General features: G+C 35.5%; 1 protein-coding gene across 3 annotated transcripts in view; it reads left to right on the top strand.

Annotated features, from left to right (window-relative positions):
* LOC145671197 (uncharacterized) overlaps positions 1-24,832 on the top strand; it is a 358,295-nt gene that overhangs the window by 306,878 nt on the left and 26,585 nt on the right. For all 3 annotated transcript variants that reach the window (XM_081740048.1, XM_081740050.1, XM_081740049.1), the window contains exons 5-7: positions 12,211-12,307; positions 22,872-22,938; positions 23,746-23,847. In XM_081740048.1, coding sequence (XP_081596174.1) covers positions 12,211-12,307; positions 22,872-22,938; positions 23,746-23,847 — 266 coding nt within the window. The remainder of the gene's footprint in view (positions 1-12,210; positions 12,308-22,871; positions 22,939-23,745; positions 23,848-24,832) is intronic.

Genomic DNA, 24,832 nt, shown 5'->3' with positions numbered 1-24,832 from the left:
TTTCCCATATACAGTATTTCTCGTAAATAGTGCATTATTACATAAAAGCTGGTTTCAACTCTAATTTGAAACTCATTCCCAAAATTTTGCCCAGATTTTTTTTTAATCTACAAATGTTTGTTGAGTTCTATAAGGGTACAAAATTATACATTATTATTAGTATAACAAATAAGACAGTATCACTGACAAGGTTAGCCCCACACACAAGGAGATCGAATATAATCCTAAGACAATGCTTACTGTATCTACATTTGAGCCTACAGCTCTCGGTTGCTTATACCATTTTATCCCATTGTAGGCCACCCTTTACATGCCCACTACATTGAATTCAGGACCTCCACAGAGTTTTCTTCACCACGGAACAATATAACTAGAAAGTGCCTGAGTACATATACTCCAAACCATGTGACCTTACTATATAACAATTATCTGCTTTTAACGAAGTTATGGGTGCAGTATAACTATTATATTAATCAGTATGTTACGCCCACTTAAAACACCTCGTGCCAAAAACTTACTGCTTATTTCCTCAACACTTTTGAAAACTGGAACTACTGATGCCTTGAATAATGGTATTTTTTTTTAATAGGCCTAGTGGAATATGCAGCCATAACATTACAAACACTTTGATTGTTTGTTGAAGTTTGCGTTCCTTTTCAGCACCGATGCTGTATAAGGCATGGAATACAGTTCACGGTGGAATCTGAATCTCGTGTACTCTTAGTGGCCACTAGAGCGATGAGTAAGGCAAAGAATACTTCGAATCCTGCAAAAATTAGCAGTAAAAAATGTGTTCATTTCACCTCTGTACCACATACCAGTGATTGCAATACGTACTGTTTTCGCTGATCGATTCCAACTTTTGTGTAGGTTTGCCATGTGCTCAAATTTTCAAACATGCCGACATTTTTTTTGCTCAACATTGTAGAGATCGTTTTAAGCCTATAAAATTAATATTGACCGTAGAGCGTTGTTAAGGTTGATAGAGTAATGTTAGGCAACCAGTAAAACAACTGCGTATAGTAGGCTGACGGATATTGCAGGCGCCTAGCTTTAATCCGATTGACAAAACCTATTGCATGCTTGCGCCTTCAAAGGGCTGTACTGATATGGATTTATAAGGGGTGGGATCTCGTTTCATGAAGAAAATTTATATATATATATATATATATATATATATATATATATATATATATATATATATATATATATATTTTTTTTTTTCCTTGCATCTGTAGGAATTCACTTCCGTTGTGAGCCCTGCTTTCCGTTATTTGTTTCTGTCAAGAAACATGTACAGAAGTGGTGGGAAGTGGGATGGTGATTCTTGCTCAAGTAGAATAATGCACTGTGTAGACAACGCAAATTTAGCTAGTAATGAATAAATACATATAGTAAAATATTACATAAGTAAAACACAATGAATAATAATAACAACGAGACAACAATCAATTGATAATTTTGTACTGTTTGCTATTATTCATATTACATCAGCTGCTCGACGAACTCAATCCAATAACATGTATCGGTAGACAATTGGTATTCAGATAATGGCCATTTTAGATTAGGGTTAGTCAAATAATACAAACATTACGTAATAGCGTACGCATGAATAACTATAACAGTGATGATTACAATAAATAGATACGTTATAGTTGATACACGTATTCAATTTAGAAAAAAAAATAAAATTACACTAGCATGGTCAAATCGCTTAAGATAGAAATTTGAACATTACATAAGATTTGTGACGGAAGAAACAACTATGGAAGGATATTTGAAAATTCGACATGGAAGGGTGAGGATTCCTTAAGGTTAGAGACATGAAAATTGATGTTTAGGCTTTATAATAATTAAACAATGCGTGTTACAGTATTGTCTTAAGATTGTATCTAGAAGGGAAGAAAAAGGGGTGGGAGGTTTCATATTATTATAATACTTGTATGTAGATATCTCGGAATCCTTTATGGTTAGAGGTATGAAATTCGTATTTGGACTTTCAACTTTTTAGGTATAATAATTAAACTCAACGTTTTCCTTCTAATATTTGACCTAGAAGGAAGGAAAGAGGCCGCAAGACATTCCGTATAAAAATTATTAACTATCATCATCCTTAATACATCATTCAGCTAAAAGTTCTAACTAGAATCGTACGTGATCTGATATTCGAACAATAAAAGCCTATTTGTTATTCGGATGTTGCATATTTGATTATCAATATTTAGCAGTATCACGTATACACGACATGGAGTAGTTTGGTTAGAATATTGAAAATAACCGAATAGTATGCAACCAGCGTGACATTTTGGTACAGGTAGGTTGCATATTTTGAAGGGAAAATTAATCTTTAATAACCACTTATGGGGAATAGATCTACATGGGAAGCCCGTATCTTCGAATCAACTGGATGGATCACCTCCATCGATAAATTTGATTCCTAACTTTGATTTTCTACATCCTGGCCAAAATTGAGGGTGATCCATTTGATAGTTCTTGATTTATTCATTTATTAGTTTTTGTCTCCTGGACGGACAGACAGGGTTAAATATATAAAGGAGTTTTGATTGGTAAACCAAACTCCATGTTGACTTACAAATTTCGAAAACTTTCTTAATTTCATATCATACATTGTAAATTACTCAATCAACTAAATTATTATAAAATATAGACATAGCTGTATCGAATTAATTAATTAATTAATTAATTAATTAATTAATTAATTAATATATGTCGATGTGGATTAAACTATGGTAACAGCATAGGAGAGGCAATCTGGAGACTAGACCGAGCCGTCACAATTAGGAAAATAAAATGCTGCAGAATCTCACGTGAGTTAATTAAACCAACATAAATTCTTAACTTAAAGAGAAAATAGAAAAGAAAAAATTATAGTACTTTTAGGTTTCAAATGTTTTACGAGGATGGTTACAAAGCTGAGAAAAAAAAATATGTATTAACAAGATAGAGAACATACAAACTGCGAAAAGAGCGGCATATAATCACCAAATAGCTTCAGGCAATTATCAAAACCCAGGACCAACTTCTTTTTTTTTTTAACCCGGCTTGGTAGAAATCACATCCCTACCCATTCAGTTGTTCTCAGCAGCTGCTTCATATCACAGTCTGAAGCGAATCTTGTTCCAGAGAGATGCTCCTTCAATGCCGGAAAAAGGTAATAGTCACTGGGAGCCAAATCTGGGCTATAAGGGAGCAGTAGCTCTATACTTCCCTCTTGAACTGTTGCATCAGTGCTTGAGCGCTTGACACCTTCACTCAACATGCCAGGGCTTTTTCATCGAACGTAAGCTAGTCAACATTGCACAATAATAATCAGCAGTTACGGAATTGCACGCTCAAGATACTCGATCAGGATCATACTGCATGAATCCCGGAGTATGGTTGTTATAACTTTACTGGCCAAGGGTATAACCTTAAACTTCTTTCTCGTTAGTGATCCATCGTGTTTCCACTTCATATTGGCCCTTTTGCTTGTTAGGACGAAGTGATGAAGCCAGGTTTCGTCCCCAATAAAAATATGATCAAAGAAGTTCTTTTCGTCAGCGTAGTACTTGTCCAGAAATGAGACTGCATGTCATTCGTGTGTCTTTCTGCTCCAGCGTAACGCACATGGAACCCAGCGGGTGCACACCTCGGAATAACACATCACATCAGACACAATACGCTGCCCAGTACCATAACTCAACCCCAGCTTGACACATTTGCACAGCTACCCTTCAGTCATTTTGAATAATTTCTTCTACTTGTGTCATGTTAATTTCCATCTTTGTGAAATTCTTTCACTTTGCCAAACTATTTTAATTTACTTCTCTTAATAAAATATTGAAAATGATAATTTTCCTTGTACGGATTCTTTTTATTTATTATTTATTGACTTAAATATGCTCACAATTTGCAGAATATTCTTATTGTATCGTGGATTCTAGAAATTTTAGAGTTCCAAATTTACTGCAGGTAATCCCTAACACTCTACAAAACGTCAAGTAGTTGAAATTTACTATTACTTCCGGTTTCAATACTGGTTTGTATAGAACAAAAACTATAAGAGATATTGAATTGAATTGAATTGATTTTGAGTTTAACGTCCCGTTCAGCAGCGAGGCTATATGAGACGTGGACCTACTAATTAACGTGGAATCCGAACCACATGAGCTCCCGCCGGGAATTGAACCTTGGTCTCCCACGCCAAAGGCGCGTTCGCTAACCGCTTAGTCACGAAGGAGCTCAATAAGAGAGATTGAGATGTGGATTTTTGCAATCGATTCAATGTCCCAAGAATAGGTTCCATCTCCTCCATTAAGCATCTATTGAAACCGGAAGTGATTAAAATTAACTATTTCAACACTTATTGACATAGAGCAGGAATGGTAATATATACGAACAAATGGTTTTCTGCAAACCAATGAAGTGTCTCAAAAATATGTAATCGCAAGCGGCAACACTCTGCCAAAACCACAAATGGTTGTAATAAATTTACTACTACTACCGGTTTTAATACTGATTTCCATAGAGCAAAAATGGTACATGATCGAGATCTCTGTTTGTAGGTATAGTAATCAACTCAGCGTCACGAGAAAAGTTCGCATTTTCTCTAACGCTCTATTCAAACCGGAAACTGTTCAGATAAAGCCGTTTCCTGTTTCAGCACACCATAGAACGAAAGTGATAACAGGTAGCGAGAAGCGTTTTTTATAGACAATTCAGTGTCTCAAGGCAACTTACTATGATTATTTGCAACACTATATCGAAACCAAATGTGGTTCAAATGTATTGCTATTCCCGGTGTCAATACTGATTTTCATTGAGCAAAAACAGATTTCGAGATGTGGTTTTGTGCAATTGATTCAGCTTCCCAAGAATAGATTCCATCTTCTCCATTAATCCTCTATTCAAACTGTACGTGGTTCAAATTAACAATTTCCGATTTCAAATTATTGTTGTAGAACAAAAATGGCTGATAGCGAAAAGCGGTTTTCTGCAATCGATTAAGGTTCTTAACATTCCACAACATTCTGCTGAAACTGGAAGTGGTTCGGATTTACCATTAATTTCAGTTCCAATACTGATTTCAGTAGAGCAAAAACATTGAGATATAACAAGCAAGCAGCTGTTTTTTTTTTTTTTTTTTTAGTCGATTCAGCGTCCCAATTTTTTCCTATCTCCTCCGTTCGAATTTTTTCCTATTCGAACTGAAAGTGGTTGAAATTAACTATTTCCAGTTTCAACATTCATCGTGATAAAATAGAAACGTAATAGATAGCGACATTTCTTTTTTCTTTTTCTTATTTTTTTTTATTTTCAATTGATACAGTATGTTATCGCAACTTGCTACACTCTACCGAAACCAGAACCAGAAGTGGTTCAAACTTATTACTACTTCCAGTTTCAATACTGATTTTTCATTTAGCAAAAACTGTAAATCTAGGAGTTTTTTTTTTTCTTTTTTCAATCAATTCAGCATCCCAAGATTAGGTTCTATCTCTTCCTCAACCTCTATTCAAAGCGGAACTGGTTCAAATTGATTTCCGGTTTCAACATCTATCGCCATACAACAAAAACAGTAAGAGATAGTAAGTTGTGGGAGATAGAGATAGTGATATAATATGGATTGAGCGTCCGAGAAACAGGTTCTATCTTTAGTCTTACTAATGTATTGCAATCAGTAGTTATAGATACACTACTTCAAGTGTGAGCATTGAATTCACATAGTTTGGAAGTCTATCGTAGTTTCACATTGTGAAACGAAACTCACTTGTTATTATGGCATAAATTATTTTGTTACAAAATCATATTGATTGAAAGTAGCTTTGCGAAATATAATTGCACACCATTGTGAAAAGTATTTATATTATAAATACTTTTTTTTTTTTGTACGTAGTACCAGTTTGATACAAATATGTACTAAATCTACATTTTACTTACAATTGAAAGCACTTAAATCATCCGTCTTCATTGATTTGTATTTACATTCTTAGTCAGCAGCGAGGCTATGTATGTTCTTCCATCGGGAACTGAATCAGGGGCCTCGTTCATCAAAGGCGCGTGTACTAACATTTAGACCAAGCATGAGAGCTGTTAATCAGCTGTTGGTGATTTACTTGTAATAATATAATCGTAGTCGATATATAAGTAAATAATAAGTTGGGTATCAATAAATTTCAAGATTCAAGTTCAGTCACTTCTGCGTGAGTGTTTCTAATAAGTAAACCAATTGAGCGCTGTCAGTTTTCAGAAGCTCAAATTCATTTCAAACAAACCTTAATATTGTGTGACATAATCGTGACATATTACTGGTGTGTTGGTCGACTATTAAACAATAGAATGCAGTCTATATTTCAGTTGTTCTGTTGTTGATCGGGAGGTAATGGAAATACGTTGTTATACCAGTACTTCATATAGTAAAAGAAAGGAAAGAAAAACGCAATAAATGTACTGGTTTGGCAACGTTATAGCGTTCTCATTTGCTATAAAATTCAATCTTTGGTTTTAAAATGCCTGAGGTACACGTACCCTCAGGTTGAGGTGACCTTTTAGGGAATATCTAAAGTTTAGAATAGCGTAGTTTTATTAAAGAAATCTCTTGTATATAGTAATACTGGGTTATTTAAGTAATAAACAATAATTTCTATAATTTATTTTTGATATAGTTACCTATAGTTTGAGTTAAGGAAAGGTCAAATTTGAGGGTATACGATTGAATGAAAAAATATCGTTAGAAGTTCAAATACACGGGTTGAAACGGTTGAAATCATTTGCTCGGCTTGTTCAATCCACTGAAGGTTGTTCTTGTCAGTACTGGTTTTCTTTGACCTACGTAAGTTTTTTTTTTTCTCAGTCTTAATTGAATTTCCGCGGCGTAACGTAATTGATTTGCGAGCAGGCTTGGTTTATAATTATAGATAGAAGTGATTATAGTAATAGATTTATTTGATTTTTGTTAATATAATAGATTTTAAAATGTCAGAAAAACTGCATCAGCTGAAACCAGTGGTGGTTCTTAAAATTAAACCACTCTTAATTTTAACATATAGAAAACTTCTCCAAATTAATATTTGAATGCATTGTAGGTATTATTACCAAGAAAAGTAGGCTTGTTCTGGAGTTACACTCAATACTTCGCTGTAGTTCATGAGCTTAGTTGCTGCATAAAATTCCAAGAGTTAGAAATACTGTTACGAACTGTACTTCCGTGTTCTTTACGGCACGAGAAGAAAACTTGTAGCGGAAATCTGGGGAAAACAAAGACACTGCATCCAGTCAGCCGTCTGGAGTTCTCGCAAGAAAACCGTACGTTTTGTTGGGTGTGTTCCAAACATATCAATCTTTTATATCCCTCCCATTGCAGTTCTAGTAAAGGCGAATTCAAGCTGTTGCTGAAGCTAAACTGAATGAGAATAATACGCTTCTTTCGTCATAAGCAATTTCATTTTAATTTTTATCTGTGGTCCAAGATTTGATGTCCGGATGATATCTGGGTGGTATAATTTGAAGAAGAAATTCATAATTTTATCTATCCGAGGTTGGTGACGTTATCCTGTACTTAGCTGTCTTGGAGGCGAAATATTGCTGCGGGGAGCGGCCCTTACTGTGGGAATTGATTTTGCATGATGGTATGTTCACCTGCAAACTGCACTAGATTCAAGCCTCTATCATAGTTCGGAGGAGCCCAATTTAATAGTGGGTTTCGCGTTCGTAATCTTGGTTTTGCATTACGGCACAATGCACGGAAACTTAAACTTGATAATTTTTTTTTTAAATTTAATTTTTTATTTTATTTTATTTTATGGTAGCGTAAGCTTGGAAATCTGAATATTTTACATCCTTTTAAAGTAAATTAGGTACGTATAAAGTTGTCTTGCATATTATCTACATCAGGGTCGGATCCAGGACTTTCTGAGGGGGGAGGGTTGCACCAATAACTACCAAAATAACCAATCACACTGAAACTCTTCAAAATGACATGTGACAATATCTTTTATCCCTGAAAATGCTGATACATAGAATGTGGGGAGTATTTTAAGGAGGGGTCGCAAGTCATATGCACAGGAAAAAATGTTATTCTCTCCTCCTGGCTTCTGTTTTCTTCCCTACTTTACAAATGTTATATTGTTTTGCTTGGTGAATCCTTTTCTTTCAACCTTCAGAAAATTGACTTAAAATATTGCTATTGCAAAGCTGGTTTCCCTTAGGCCCCAAACGAAAAAATAATGGCAGAAAGTTTCGGAAAGTGTTGCTATATTCACTGCAAGCTTCTCGTTTTAGAAAGTGTACATTTACGACGAAAGGGGAAGGGGGTGCACATGCACCGGTGCATCCCCCTAAATCCGGCCCTGATCTGCATAAAACGATGAGTTGAAATCAATGATCCGCAGTTTTCGAGTTACATATAAGGATGAGAGGGATATATATTCCCCATTCCAATATAGCATATTTCCGTGTGTGACAAATGGAAACTCACTCAGGAGATATTTACATACAGAATATAATAATTAAAAAGTGTATTTCTTATATTATCAGTTTCTTATTTAAAAAATTCCCCTGTAAAAACCCCACACACTAACCATACTTTAAAAAAATATATATTGTGACAATAATCTGCATAATGTAGAAATTACACACTAAAAGTTGTGTACGACATGCAAAAATATATTGCAATATTCGTAACAATGAGGAAGGTATTAAATGTATTTTTAGTAGTGTCAATGGATGGGTCAAACATGACGTAAATTCGCTAGTACTTCCGGTGCCGTTTGTTTCCGGTGAGTTCCAAATAAATATACTGCATGTGGAAGTTACAGTGGTATGTTTTGTATTGAGTTATAAACATAATAAAAGCTAACAATTATTTTGGTCTAACAACAAGTTTCCAAAACAAGAAAATTTTTAAAAATAACTAAATCAAAGTTAAGAAAGATACAGAAATATATATTGGAAAGAAATAAATTTTAAAAAATGGGCTGTGCTTTCCTTAACTAGCAGCCATAATGTTTGGAATCAAAAGTGCAGCTTTTGAAATCTTCCACCTTCCTTGTTACCTGGAGTGACAAGATTACTTGACTTATACATTTGGTACACAAGGGAAATATATTTTTTTTTATGTTTCATGTAGACATATTATTATTATTATTATTATTATTATTATTATTATTATTATTATTATTATTATTATTATTATTATTATTATTTATTATTATTATTATTATTATTATTATTATTATTATTATTATTATTATTATTATTATTATTATTTATTATTATTATTATTTATTATTATTATTATTATTATTATTATTATTATTATTATTATTATTATTATTATTATTAGAACATGGGTTATTTGTAGGACTGCCCACGAGGCTCGTCTCAAAAACAAGACGAGAAGTAGAATTTCAAATTTGAGACTAAAAATTTCTCGAGTCTAGTGAGCAACACAAATTTACCCAAATCTTAGATCCCAAATACTGTTTTAGTGTAAGTTTCATAGTATAAAAAGTTATAAATTGATGAAGTGAATGTACGAACATAATAAAGAGCATTTATTAAAGATACGAAAGTTATTACACAAAATTTCCCAATAATAAGTATGGTTTAAATGTTATCACTTCCCTCTTGGACGTGTTGTGACAGAAAGATTTCTAGATGAAATTAAGGAGTAACCCAACACATAAATTTTGTACATAAGTTCACAAAACGAGACGAGACGAGAAAACTTAATTCTTATACCGTCTCTTCTCGAAGGCAGCAGTAAATATTTGTTCGTCTTATCTAAATTACCATGAAAGTAAAGTCAAAATTAGAAATGGGCAAAATTATTCCGACTTACATAGTAGAATGTATCATGAAATGTTAGGATATATATCGAAACGTAAATTTTCATTGATACGCTTGGTATTATTTTCGTAGGGCGTGACTGAAGTAGCTACTTCTGAATATAATTATCATATACTATGACAGAAAGACAGATTTTGCCAGTTTAGGCCTATATATAGTTTTTTGATAACGCATTATAACCCAAGCTTCCATTAAATAATCTTATTTTGGGAGCGTCGCTGTGATTTGCACGTCTTCTGGATGTGACGTATACACTCCGAAATTGGGACTTTCCATGTACTTTAATTGTTTATTTATTATCTAGCCTAAGTAATTACTAATAATGCCAAGATAAGATGGTTTTACAGCATTTTTCTGCTTTTGGTGGATTGTACAATATCTGGATGCAAGTATTCACACAATAATGTATTCGATTTCGTACCAGTGAACACAGAGGTATTTATTTTGATTCAAATTTCAGCAGGGACTACGGTGGCTCAGTGGTAGAGCGTTCACATCTGGTGCATGGGGTCCTTGGTTCAATCCCACCTTGTGCCAAGTGAACTTCGTGGTGGTGAAACATCGTGTGCGTGGTTTTCTTGGGGTTCTCCCGTTTCCTCCCCTTTCTTCATTCCACCATTTCATCTATTTCTCATCATCATCGTCTTCTTTAGCGTAACCGGCATAACTGTGGGACATAAAACTTAGATTTAATTTCATTTTAAATTTCAGCACTTTGACCCCCGCAAAAATTCAAAGATATTTCGCGCGTCAAACATTTTCATGCATAAAATCTTATTTTGGTAGATTACGGTAATTACTCACTCCGCAATTAAGGTGTGGAGTACCTACGAAATCTTTGTTTTCCTTATTGATTTATACGGGGAATTATTTTTATATATTTTGTGAAATGAACGGGAATTTTAATTGATGTGGTTTTACTAATTTCTTCTCAAAGTCTAGTTAAATCTTCCTTTTTTAAAAAATTAAATATTAAAAATTATATATCTAAACATTTAGTTTTCATGAAGTAAGGAATATTTAAATGGAAAGAGAAATCAGTCATATTAAATCATTAAAATTATAGTTTACTTCAATGTTCACAGGAAACAAAAATTCCATACAAATCAGTGGGCTGAAAACTGTGCTGTAATTTACGTCAGTTGTTTGCTTGCAGTCATGCTTGAATTAGTGCGAATATTTTATTTAAAAAAGAAGGGAACTTATTCCGATTTGTCCTTAAGTGACTTTCGAAATAACGCCCTAAATACATACACCAAGTGTGTTTGTAGTGATAGGTTTCAAGAAGTGTTTCGGAAGTTTCTTATAAGCTCATTATCAGATCTATCTAAAAGGAGTTCAACTAATCAAAGGGATTGCAGTAATGTCAAGTATTTAGATACAACCAATGTCTTCTTTGGTTCCGATCATATAATTCTCTTACTATATGGTTTTCTTATTAGCCAATATGAATTGAGTATACTCTATTTTACTCCTTTTGATTATTTCATCATAGTTTCATTTGTATGCTGCGTTGTACCTATTAGACTACATGGCAGTATCGTGAGAAGTTAAACTAAACATTCGTTCATTCATTATTCATAAGCTTATATATGTTCTCCACAAACCTGTTTGTAAGTACTGTAGCATTTTAATTGCTCTGTCCCAGTGTGCAAGAGGGAAAAAAATGCTTATATACTTAGTGTATTTGCATAATGAAGTGAATTTTCCTCCGTCATTTCTAGTAGCTTCTCTCTCGTTCAATGGTTTCATCTGTTCGTTTCTTGTCCCATCCTTCTACCGTATATCTTTTAGGATTTCCATTGTAATATAGTATTTGTATATTTTGATAGAACATGTCTCAAGAGTTCTATTTACTTGGAAAAATATCGGAATTAAGGGCAACTAGTTTATAACATATATTTCAAACTAAGTGCCATGAAGAATTAGTTCTATATACTATTTTATTTTAGTTACCATCTCCACGTGGCGACCTCAGTATCTCTACATAAGTTAGTCATAAATTCTTTCGCGGAATATACACTCTATAATATTTCATGCGTTGTTCTTACATTTTCTGAAAGAATATAGTGAAAAGTTCTTCATCTTGCATAATAAATTTAGCCTTTAATAAATTATTCTTTTTTCTTGAGGAGAGAAATTGTAACGATACCAGAAGATGCAAGTTCGTTTTACGTCTGTTTGTTATGACTTACTTAAGAACAAAGATAAATGCTGTTATTACAGTAATAAGAAAGTTTTCCAAATAAACGTGCATGCATGGGGTTTGCCCACATCCAAATCACCATGGATTTAAAGATGATGAACTTTTTGTTTGTAGTATTATGTGTGAGCGTTAATTACATTCTTCTTTTCTCCTAGTTCATTTGACAACACCAGAAGAGAGAGGAATAGCGATGGATAGAATCATCTATTCACCTGAAGATAGCATTAGTCTTTCGCTGGAGTATTCGGAGAGGTACGTGCAATTAAATTATAGTCAAATCCGAGTTTTTTTTTTTTTAATTCTGTTTAAATTAAAGCATACTAACATATATCAGAATACTTTGTATTTTCGTTTCAAAAAGTTCAGAAATGAAAGCGTAAATACTAAGAAACTAGTCTTCGACTAGCTGGGGACTTCACCCACAGACTCCTGCATTTGCTGGGCCTATAGCTTCGTACTTCTCATATCCCTCACGTGTTTTTAATCTTGAGAGATTTCAAAATATAGCCATATTATTATAGAATGCAATCTCAATTCTTTTTCTTCGCACTGTATTTTTTTTTCCTTCAGAGGGAATCATCAAAAACACTAAAACACATCTTTAATTAACATTTCTCTAATCTTAAGATTTCGAGATTTGACCGTCTTATTATGTTTGTTGCAGCCCCTCACTTTTTTTATACCGTCTTTGTCTTGCCTTCTACAACAAATATCAGAAAACGATGAAACACGTCTAAATATTTTATTTGAGAAGTCCATATATCAAATTTCATGTTTTTACCCTTTACAGGTTCGGAGATATGGACATTTTACTATAATAATTGGCTAGCCCTATTTTTTCCTCTTCCTCATCAACTTTTCAAAAATCTTTCCTTAATGGTGTCGTACGTTACAAATCTTATGCACTGTCAAAATTTCAGGTTCCTAGTTTAAGCGGTTTGGCCTGAGCGTTGATCAGTCAGTCAGTCACTTCTTTTATATAGACAAATAGTTTGTGGTTTGTTCGTCGCAGATGTACTATTTCTCGCACATTATTATTATTTATAAACAAACTATTTGAGGCCAAAGTTGACAAGCAGTGGTTTGTGCCCGTCACTGTTAAAGAGATGACAAACAACAATAGATACAAGCTGCTACTTACCTCTGTATGTATACATACATAAATAAATAAACCCATCTGTTCCAGCAGAATAAAAACTATCAATTACTATTGCTAATAAATGACATACATTGTAGCAGCATAAAAATTCTGTTTTCTCAAACTACGCATGAGAACTCTCCTCATACATCTCATTTCATTTAGCTCCTTGTGATATGTTGATTAGTATCTATTATCTTTAAATTGGGTAGTTGGTTGATTCGGAGTTCAGCGTCCCTTTCAGCAGCGAGGCTGTATGAAACATTGACCACGAGGGAACTCTTGTCATCTTTGAACAATATTACAGTTAAACAAAAAAAGAAAGTCCTAATTTTGAGCTATATCTCATTAACCATTCTGTGTACTGTCATCTCACTAGTGTCATAATAAAAATATTGATGAGAGCATATTTTAGTACCAATTTTATGTCATATGCTAGCATGATTAGCATACTGTACCAATCTTTAGGTTTACGAAAAAAAATTCCTGTTTCCTCGAAAACTGCGCAGTTTGATAAGATCTATCGGTCTGTATCGATAATATCTGTCTCGTCTTTGAACAGTTATATTCCGGCCGTTTCCGTAAATTTATACGTTTAGATATAAAATTTTCCAAATATATTGAGTTGATTTTTTTTTTTTTTTAACTACATGGAAGTACTTTTCTCTCTCTCTCTCTTTAAATTGCAAGGTAGGAAAATGAACTTAAATAAATAGTTATCGTAATATCTCCATGTTCGACATCCTTGTTGTAATTCTCGGAACAACCATATAACACCTTCTTCAACAAAGGGAAATAATTAAGGAACTCGTCAGCTTGTGAGTTGTCAACGATGATAATTATTCCGCTGTTATCGTTACTTTCTCAAAAACCAAATATGTCGTTAATGACCATGTAATATACTATAGTACTTTTGTTAAAGTTCAAAAAAGATTTACAGATAGTAAATGTGCGGAACAAACAAAAAAGTATTAAATATGGTGAAGCATTGGTATGTGACCAATGGCATGCTTTTACTTCATTTTTAGTTTTCACGTAGATATTTTAGGAGTAGTCCAAAATATCCGTGTAATAAATTATTCAGTATCAATTTGTACTTCACATAATAACTGGATATTCAATACTATCCATCATCAGTTTTGTTATAAGTCAGGTCACACGAATAAATTTTAACCTATAACCAGACATGTACTTAGTTTGATTGGAGTTTAATATGACTTTCTAGCGTAGAGGCTATACAAAACAGGATTACTGCAATAATTATATGAAGTGTGTGGTCCAGGGAAGATTCCCTGAAGCTACAAATCTCCATTGCGGGTCCCAGTCTTCGATCATACTGAATGTGTATTATAACTATTTTTGCAATACTGGTTTTCACGCTTCGTGTATTAAATACCTCCCACCTTCTCCCCGACTTGAAATCTGAAATTATCACTGACGTAATGTGTGAAGTGGCAGAATTTCTTTTCTAATTGTAGCCCTACACTTATGCCCTTATGCTACAGAGACGGGTGATTAATGGAATTGAACGAATATGAAAAAATATGTGAAATGATAATGTGGGAGGAAACGGGAGAAGCCCCAGAAAACCCACAGGTACAATGTAATGGCCTGGAATCGAACCAGGGACTAATCACACCAGAAATGAGGTTCTACCACTGACCCACCCTACTTTCTGTGTAAAGTGGGGTTCGAATCGGACTTTGCTACGAAAGGGCACTAACTGTAGGTCATGTTTCAACAGTTGAGCAGGAGTTCCGGTGTTGTATTTCGGTACTAGTTATGGATGACTCACTCTCACACTGCTAACACTTTGTGATCCTTTTTCAATCATGACGTATGCACTTCATAGCATTCGTTGAGAGCGGAGTTTAATTTTGTGGTTGTAGCAAATATATTTCGCCTTCTTCTCACGTACTTTCCAGTGTAAGAGGGAAGTTTAGCAAAAGATTGCTTTTATTTATGTCTTGTTTCACCCCCTAGCTGCGGCTAACAACGTTTTGCATTCCACTTAGTGATGTTATTAATCCAATTGCAAAGCTGTGTGGAACTTTGAATGAGATACGACGATACAATATTGTATACGCTTACTCTTCCCTTCTCATTGACTATACCCTGTAATTTCCCCTCCTGTACCTATCCTGTTTCAATCACAGGGAGGCAAGTTTTCGTTGCCAGCAAACAACGTTGCCTCGTGCTGTCTGAAAATTAAATTTGGATGAGAAGGCTACAGTGTTTCCTCGCCCCTTCCCCTTCTTATCGATCCGTCAGATGGCAGTAGTTGCCTTGGTAACTCCCCCTCCCCTCCCAACCCTCTTTTCTACTCCCTAAAAACAGGCCAGGTAAAGTGAGGGGAAAACTCACTGGGCAGGGACAGAACATATCAGGGTGAAGAGACCCTGAACAGAAAGAATTGAACCGATGTCGAGAGAGAGAGAAAGAGGAAAAAAACGAAAAATCAATAGATGGTTTGAATTTCCACACAAAAAAGTTCTATATTGTACTTCGTTTGATTTTTTTGTTACAATTCCGAAAGAGGAAAATTACATCATGTGGTTGGCTTTTTCTTTTCTTTTTTAAAGCAGATACACATACCAATATTTCTTGTAAAATAAATGAAACATGAAAACCTTTTGTTTAAAAAAAATGAAGAAAGTATTGCATTGTTAAAACATGTGACGTTTAACGAAGTACGAGGGACATTCAGGGTAATGCGGGACTTTTTGTTTTAAAGAAACAAGAAGAGTAAATTTCATTTATTTTTCCAAATAACCCCCTACTATAGTTATACGTTATCCTCGCGTTTAACTAATACCTGAAAGGCTTCGGCATTTGGCTGTAGGTCTAAACTATTCTAGGACAACCTGCTTCACTTCATCATTCCCGAACAAATTTTGACCTTTCCGAGGAATTCTTTTAGGATTCAAAACAGGTTATATTTATTTGGCACTGGTATCCGAGCTGTAAGGAGTCCTTCAATTCAATCCGGACTTCAACTCTTCTACCGGTCAAAAGCAGAAGTCTGTTTTGGAACCAAGCGGGCACTCACTTTCGGAACATCAAATGGTCAAGAAAATTGTGTTTATTCTTCCCAACGAAATATTACGCACTTTTGCAATTTCACAAGTTATGTGATTGTCAGTAATAAGATGTTCAACGCTTTGAATATTCTCAGGAACGACTACTGTGGGCTGGGATCCAGCACGACCAGGATCATCAGTGACAGACTTTCGGTCATCTTTGGAGCGCTTGCACCATTTAAAAGGATTGCTGCATCTGGGTTTCTCATCAATGTATTATGATTAAAGACTTCTGTAAATTTCAGCTGGTTTTATGCTCTCGTTTACTAAAACCTTCATCACCACATGCCGGTCCTGCGCATGTTCACACTGTTGTTCACCATCTTATACACTGATCTTCAGACTGGCGCGCGAAATTAGTGCCGCCTATCAGTAAGAGGACACACACAGTTTGCAGTTCCTACCGCATGCGCTAGTTCCATCTAGGATTCGACTGTAAACACTTTTAAAAATCCCGTATCAACTTGACCAATCCTTGTATCTAAAGTTGTAGCTTTTCATCTGATAGCATATAAAATTAATGGAAACCAGAGGTGGTTCTTGAGGGAAATTACATCTCTGAAAGTTGAACTTTTATCGCTGCAAGCCGAGAGAAGAATACTTACCTATACAACAATTATGACATTCCTTCTTTTAGTTTGTAGCGATTCAAGTTCCTAATGGAAACATACAGTTCCGTTTTAAGCATTAATTACTGATTTCCTTTATAATAATGGCGATAACCTTATTGCATGGTATCATAAGTGTCCGTAGCTAAAAGATCGTCAGGTATCGTATTGTTTGGATCATAATTTGTCTGCAGTGAAAGATTACGCCTATTGTGCAATTAAATTATTTAAAACTTGGTGTTGTGGTGAGGCTCTAGGAGAGACTAACTATAAGTAGTCATTCCGCAGAATTACCGCTACGTGGGTTGTGACGTGTCAGTAGCCAAGCGGTTGTGTACACATTAAGACGTAGACGACTCCCACCATAGACGTATTCAACGATGCACAGGGAAGCGCCTGAACACAAGGATCTTTCGCTCCCCCCTCCCCTTGCTAACTGACAGGAAGGTGGCCATAGTGTAATCAGACTCACTAGCATCCCATATGAGTGCACGACCACTAAACAAGCGAAAGCGAAGCGAATAGGGGAGTGGCAGTGCTCACCGATGGGAATCCTTTCTGTTACAGAAATGGTCATGGCAATGTAAGTTTCCATAGACATGTTGGTCAGTGGGGAAGTCCAGTGTGTGTTTGCACTCACCATACAGGACGAAGAACTATAATTACATCCCATTCGCTCCTGATCGTAATTCAGAAGTATGATTACTGCGTTGTACATTCGCACTGTCGTCAGTCCTATCCTCCTACTTGTCTGGGGACTTCCAGAAGATATAGCATGTCTTCATACCTCCAGGACAACATAGCGTGCTGTACTCAAAATATGCATTCTACCCTTACCTGCTTAGTGACCAGATTTACACCCTAATGAGCACTTGTGGAGCATGGTGAGACGGCGCCTGATCGTCAGTCTGGTCCCACCAACGATCATCGCTCAGCTACGCCAGTTTTTTCAGTGAGCGTGAGACGCTATATCCCAGACATTCGGAATTTGTAGATCAGCTTCACATATATCCTTTTGGGATGAATATACTTGCTATTAAGTTGAGCTCTGAATGTTTTTGAACACTCCGTATAACATGTTCGGAATGTCCCACATGCACCATGTTGTAATCAGTACCACTTACATTCACCATTTTGTGTTGTGTACAAACTTTGGGCCAGATCCATGAATTCTTACTGGGTATTAATAAGTTCCACTAGTATATTGTAGATGTGTACTGTGCTATGTCAGTGTTGAGGTTGTAAGGAAAGTACAATAATTGATAAAGTATTGAATTGTTGCTGCTACCGAATCGCTCCATTATGATTATGTTGTATTATTTTTATTTTCCATACGTTTACATCCTTTCACTCCATCGATTGGAAATTCGGCCTTATTTTTAAGAGCTGCTGTCGAAAGCCCTACAAATAATCTTATTTGTCTGTAATGTTTATTCATTGACCTCAAGGGCATCTATATTCAAAGAGAGAAGTGACATCTATATTTGATATAATAAAACGAGACCGAAAAGTTGCGAAATGGACCAAGTAGGATGTGTCATGCAGATCTGAAAGTAAAGAGCCATTGTTCTAAGAACAAGTGATCTCATTTGATAATATAAAGCTGTACTGTTAGATTACTATGGTGACTCAGAGTATACTGTGTATACTTCTAAATCTCAAGGTCGTGAATTAGATCATATGATGAGGTATTAGCTTCTCAATTGCCTCACGGTGTGCAGGGTCAACATTGGAAATTATGGAATTCACCACGGAGCCATGCAATTACACGCGGCCAGCCTGCCACATAATATGTTTCAGTATATTTTACTCCGTTAAGTGCAAAAATGCCATATTGAAGACTACGAAACCAACATTACCAGAAGCTTCTGTAAGGACGCCAGAGAGACTACAAAAGAATTTGGGTTCATCTATTTACATCACGTCAGTTTACGTCACACACGTCATAGGCACTATACCAAAAGCACGAACTCTCAAAACATACGCTTTGCGACAACTGTGTTTAAAGATTCACATCTTGCTTAGACAAAATTTAAGAAAGAAGAAAAAAAGTTGGTGTTAAAACTGCTCCGTACACCTCTCTATAAACAAATCGTAAGTAACAATGTGATCTCAGATAATTAGTAAGCCGTGACACTTTAATGTGCCTAAATTCAACCTGGCATTTTGTGGCTTTACAGGTTTCTTTAGTACCGACTAAGATTACATGCATAGATGTCTTACGTCTTAGTACCGACGATTTTTTTTTAAAATCATGTGTAAGTTGGTATGGGAGCTGCTAAATATTTGGCTTCATTGAAAAATCTCTATTCTTTGGTGCGTGCGGCCTGGGTTTGAACTCCGAAAGAAGCTAGACTCACTTAAGATACTCACGAAGCAATTTTTATAGAGGGAGTTTGGCTATGGTCATATAATTTGAAGTACTGTCCAACTACCTCCGTAAAAATTGTTGTGGAAGTACCGCAGAATTATGAAACGTGAATATTTGGATAAAACACACATTAGTTCCTAAGTGAAGTCTTGAACCGACTACGATAGGTCCCATAGTTTTGGAGCTATGGACCTTTAAAGTTCGTTTTCCCATGTTTTCGGCTGCTTATAACTTCGAAAGGAAGCGTTTGTGCACCCAGGTTGGTCTACATTTTTTGTCTTATCTTGGTCTCAGGAATCATCTCCCAAACGTTTTCGGTGTTGTTTTGAAACATCCTGTATACAGTGGTGGATCTAGGATATGATCAAGGAAGGGGCTAAACCATAGTTTGCCGCTTTATCCAGTGTAAAGCAGGATTGAAGCTCATTTTATCTAGTGTATATCTGAGCGTCAAGGGGGGGATATAGCTCCTAAGCCCCCCTGGATCCGCGCCTGTAATATAGGCCTATATATATGAGAGAGAAAGAGGGAGAGAGAGAGAGGGGGGTCGGATTCAGGATTTTTTGAGAGGGGTGCACCGTAACTACCAAAATAACCAGTCTCACAGTCTCATTGAAACTCCTTAAAGTGACATGTGACAATATTCTTTATACCTGACAACGCTGATACATAGAACGGGGGGGGGGGGGAGCGGGAAATATTTTAAAGAGGGTCGCAAGTGATATGCAGGAAAAATTGTTCTTCTCTCCTTCTGGCTTCTGTTTTCTTCCCCACTTGACAAATGTTATATTGCTTTGTTGGTGAATCCTTTTCTTTCAACCTTCAGAAAATCGACTTAAACTATTGCTTTTGCTTTCTTTTAAGCCCCAAACAGAAACATGATGGCAGAAAGTTTCGGAAAGTGTTGCTATTTTCACTTCTAGCTTCTCATTTTAGTGTATATTTATAACGAAGGAGGGGGAGTGAACGTGCACCGGTGCACCTCTTAAATCCGGCCATATATATACTGTATATATATATATATACAAGGAGTCCATAAAGTCCTGCAGGAAACTAAAACTCCAAAACTTCGAAACCGTTACGTTTAAGTGTATAAATTTTTCGAGTTGGAAGAAGAGAAGTTTAAAGTTTTGTTGTGGCCACAATGCTCGATGACGTTTGTGCTGGTAATCACGTGACTTAAGATGGCCTCTATTAAAGAAAAGGCACAATGTGTTTTGTGGTTTGCGGAATTAAAATCTTGTGTTTTAGTGCGGAGAAAGTTCCAAACAACGTATGGGAAAACACCCCCATCAGAAACAAGTATCAAGAGGTGGTGCGAGAAGTTCAAAGAAACGGGAAGTGTGTCAGATTTACCATGCAGTGGAAGGCCTGGAACGATTGACGATGTGATTCACATATTACAGGACAGCGTAGCCAGGAGTCCAATGAAGTCACTAAAACGTAGGTCATTGGAATTGGGAATACCGAAGTCAACGTTACACAAGATCGTACGCAAGAATTTGAAGGTCCGGCCCTATAAGTTAAAATTTGTGCACGAGCTGATGGAGGAAGACTGTGACATGAGAATGGAATTCTGTGAGTCAATGCTTACCCGCTTACAAGAAGATGATGACCTTCTGTCTCGATTTCTGTTTTCAGATGAAGCCACATTTCATGTGTCGGGAAAAGTGAACAGGCACAACTGCCAAATTTGGGAGGTGGAGGAGCACATTATTCGAGGAGCACAAGCGGGGTAGTCCCAAAGTCAATGTGTGGTGTGCTGTTTCAATGGGCCACATTATCAGCCCCTCTTTCGTCGAGGAAGAGACGGTAAATGGTAACAATTATCTAAACATGCTACAGATATTCCTTTGGCCAGAACTTAGGTTAGGCATCCTTAATGAGGTCCACATGCAACAGGATAGGGCACCGCCGCACTATGCCCTTCAAGTTCGACAGTTTCTTAACGAAGAATTTAAGGAGAGATGGATTGGCCGAAGAGGACCCACACCTTGGCCTGCAAGATCACCAGATTTGCCGCCTTGTGATTACTGGCTGTGGGGACACGTGAAGACCAAGGTGTATTTGCAGAAGCCAGCTAATCTGCACGATCTCAAGAACAAAATAACTGATGTGATTTTGAACATTCGAGACGAGCATCCCCAACACGCAATTCTAGGTTTCCCAAAAAGGACTGCAAGTGTGTTTGGACTTGAATGGTGCACAGTTGGAGATTTGGCGATGAATCTTAACTAGCTGAAACAAAACTCTGAACCTTTCTCGAAGTATTTGTTTATACATTACGTAGTTTCCAAGTAGTACGTAGTTACGAAGTTTTACTTTCCTGCAGGACTTTATGGACTCCCTGTATATATATATATATATATATATATATATATATATATATATATATATATATATATATATAATTTCATTGTCTTCAAGTAATTTACTAATTTCGAAAAAGTGGGGATGGCATTTCTTAATCAAAATCCATGTCTTGAATGTTTCAAATGTAAACAAACAATGTCATATTTGTTTGTCTTCCCATACTGAAAAATATTACAGTGGTTTTTGGACACAGATTATACAAAAAAGCTTTAACAAACATTATTCGGGAGCTCCCTCATGGCTAAGCGGTTAGCGTATGCGCCTTTGGCGTTTGAAATCCGGGTTCGATTCCCGGAGGGATCGGATTCCACGTTAAGCTGTAAATTTACGTTTCATGTAGCCTTACTGCTAAACTCAGAATCAAATCAAAACAAATCAGTGACATCTTTTAATTCTGAACAGCGAGTTTTGTAATTTCGCTTGATTAAACTTTGGCGAACTTCCATAAGAAAATCTTTTGACTTGTCTTCTCGGTGATCCTCAAACGTTTATTTCTCATAAACTTTATAGTTATATTTCAGTGCAATCCTCTAACAGAGAGAGAGAGAGATAGAGAGAGAGAGAGAGAGAGAGAGAGAGAGAGAGAGAGAGAGAGAGAGAGAGAGAGACGCATACAACAAATTAGAAAGATAATTATAGATTTAATGAGAAGATAGAAAGGAGAAAACCCCGTGTTTGTTAAGAATTACATTAGCATGACGATCCTAATGTATATGACGATCACTCGTCGTCTCTGGGTCATGCCGGGTCTGTCCGGATCGATAGTTCTTCCAGGTCATGTCAATAACTTTCTGACCCATTTCATCACTGTACAACCAAGGTCTTATTTGTTTGTAAATATATTAATGGTGTCTGAGATAGTGTAGTGTATGTGGCCAGTATGAGCCAATCCTGCATATACTTGGCGATATAGTAATGTAAAATCATATCGCTTTCGTTGCAAATTTGAAGGAATTCAAATCGAAATCCAATAATTTACATGTATTCTCCGTAATTTTTTGATACCTGAATTCGAAATCGTAATATTTCATTATATTTCAAGTGTCTTTAGGTGCGTTATGCATGTAACAAAGATGTAAGCTAATCATGCACCTGCTTTTTTTTTTTTTTTTTTTTTTTTTTTTTTTTTTTTTTTTTTTTTAGTATTCTTCCTTTCATTTAATTTAATATTTAATGTAGTGGTATTTTGTTTACAAATTATTTAAAAATTAAATTATTAAATTTATGCATTTATTTTATCTTACAGTGATTTACCACGGGAAGATTGGGATTGCCTTTCCACTAGAAGTTCTGAAAGCGGATCTGAACCTGAAGTAAGTCATATTTATTATCATTATTATTTATTCACTTTTCACTTTTTTAAAGTATAATTGTATTGGATAATAATCGCTTAGATTTTTAAATTCGTGATTATCAACTAATAATAATAATGACAATAATAGATCATCTCTCAATTTGTCTAGCTTTTCGATTTATTGTCGGAAATGTTAATCTCATAGACAAAATAATCGAATCTTGTTTTCTTCAAAGTGTGATAATTTGCTTTAATTTTGTTTCATTTTTATTTTATTTACCTTTTCTAACAATAAAACGAGAGAAAACAAGATATTAAAGGAATGCAAGTGATAACTTGCTTAATATATCTATCTATCTATATAAAGTGACGCCTGACATTCACAGTCATGATTGTATGCGTAATTATACAAGGTGTCTATCGGTCACGAAAAAGTCAGGAAATCAGAAAACGGTCATGAAAGTCACGAAAAAGACGAAATTTAGCGTTTGGGACACGATTTTTTTTTTTAAACTGTATTCAATAATCAAGGTATTCAATATTGATTTTAGGTCCCAGTGTTCGTAACGGCTACTCTACCCTCTGCATATACGATAAAAGTTTGTCAACAAAAACTCCTCCTTTACACATCCACAGCACACTTCGAAATGCTGTACTTCCGATAATGCACTGTCCAGTGGTTTCGGAAGTTGCCATTAGAGAGCAACATGCAAAAAATGTGTGCCCCAAAGAACCCCGTTTTACGGTACTAGTACTAGCTTTTTTACTATTAGTGATTGCATACTTTTTTCTATCAATATAGATCATTATCTCTTTTTCCTTTCAGCCTGTTCCTCACAGAAGATACTTGCAATGTCCAGCCATTGTAACAATGGCACATCTGAAGAAATTTATCCGAATGAAATTTGGGCTAACTACAGAACACAAGGTAAGAACTCGTTTTATATATATAAGTTCTTTCTTCCTTTCATGTAAGTGCCTTTGTTTTCGGCTCAGACTCATCTTTTTCACTTTGTGGACGGAAAAACAAACCTTGGCTGAAGTGAAAGTGGTAGAAAATCAATTATATCTCAGTTTTGATGAGCAATATTTGCCTTAGAAGAAAACTCCGAAGAAACTTCGTTAGAATGCTTCAGTATTCGAATCTAGGATCTCCCCACTACGAAGCGAGAGCGTTAATAGTTTAACTTCTCTCGTTTGTAGCTTTAAATATTAATTTGTTCTGGGTTAATTATTTGCTGAAGACTGTTTCTATGAATCCAATAAATTCAATTACAAAAGCTGTTAGAAAATAGTGGTTGAAATGAATTTTCAAGCATGTATAGCTTTCAGAGGTTCTGTTTGCCATTACTCAACCATTGGATCTTTGCGGTGCTATAATCACCATTGAGTTCAGGTTACGTTTGCGACGTCGGCTTATTTATTTCGCTAAGAAGGTCAATTTTAGTTTGTAGCTGAAAGACAATACATACAAGTTCTTAATGGACAGAATTATACTTGTGCTGTTAAAAAATTAGTTATTCAAACAATCTTTTTTCGAATAACTAAAATTATTCGAGTAGCGAATATTTGCATAATTATTCGAATAATTTTGAAAGTTCTAAATTGTACCCTCCTATGAAATTCTTCCTTGGTCCTTCGAGAATTTCAATGACAACGTTGATCGTAAATATTTCAACTACAAGTTCCTACAGCGTTAAAATCATATCATATCTGTTCTCTCGTTTGCTAGACCATGCATGGAATTCATTTAAAATGTCTAAATTACCATGAAATTTATCGTGCAGTAGTGATGCCTTCAGGTAATGCTGTCAAAGTAGATTATCTCTTGTCATTTAATGATGTCTTATACTCCATATAACAGAATATTTTCAGTTACAGACTTCTTGATCATATAGTGCTACACTAGGCGC

This window comes from Thermobia domestica, chromosome 15 (assembly GCF_964235325.1).
Source record: "Thermobia domestica chromosome 15, izTheDome1.hap1.1, whole genome shotgun sequence".
NCBI classification, from domain to species: Eukaryota; Metazoa; Arthropoda; class Insecta; order Zygentoma; family Lepismatidae; genus Thermobia; species Thermobia domestica.
The sequence above is the reverse complement of the archived record's forward strand: the minus strand, read 5'-3'. Positions and strand labels throughout refer to the sequence as shown.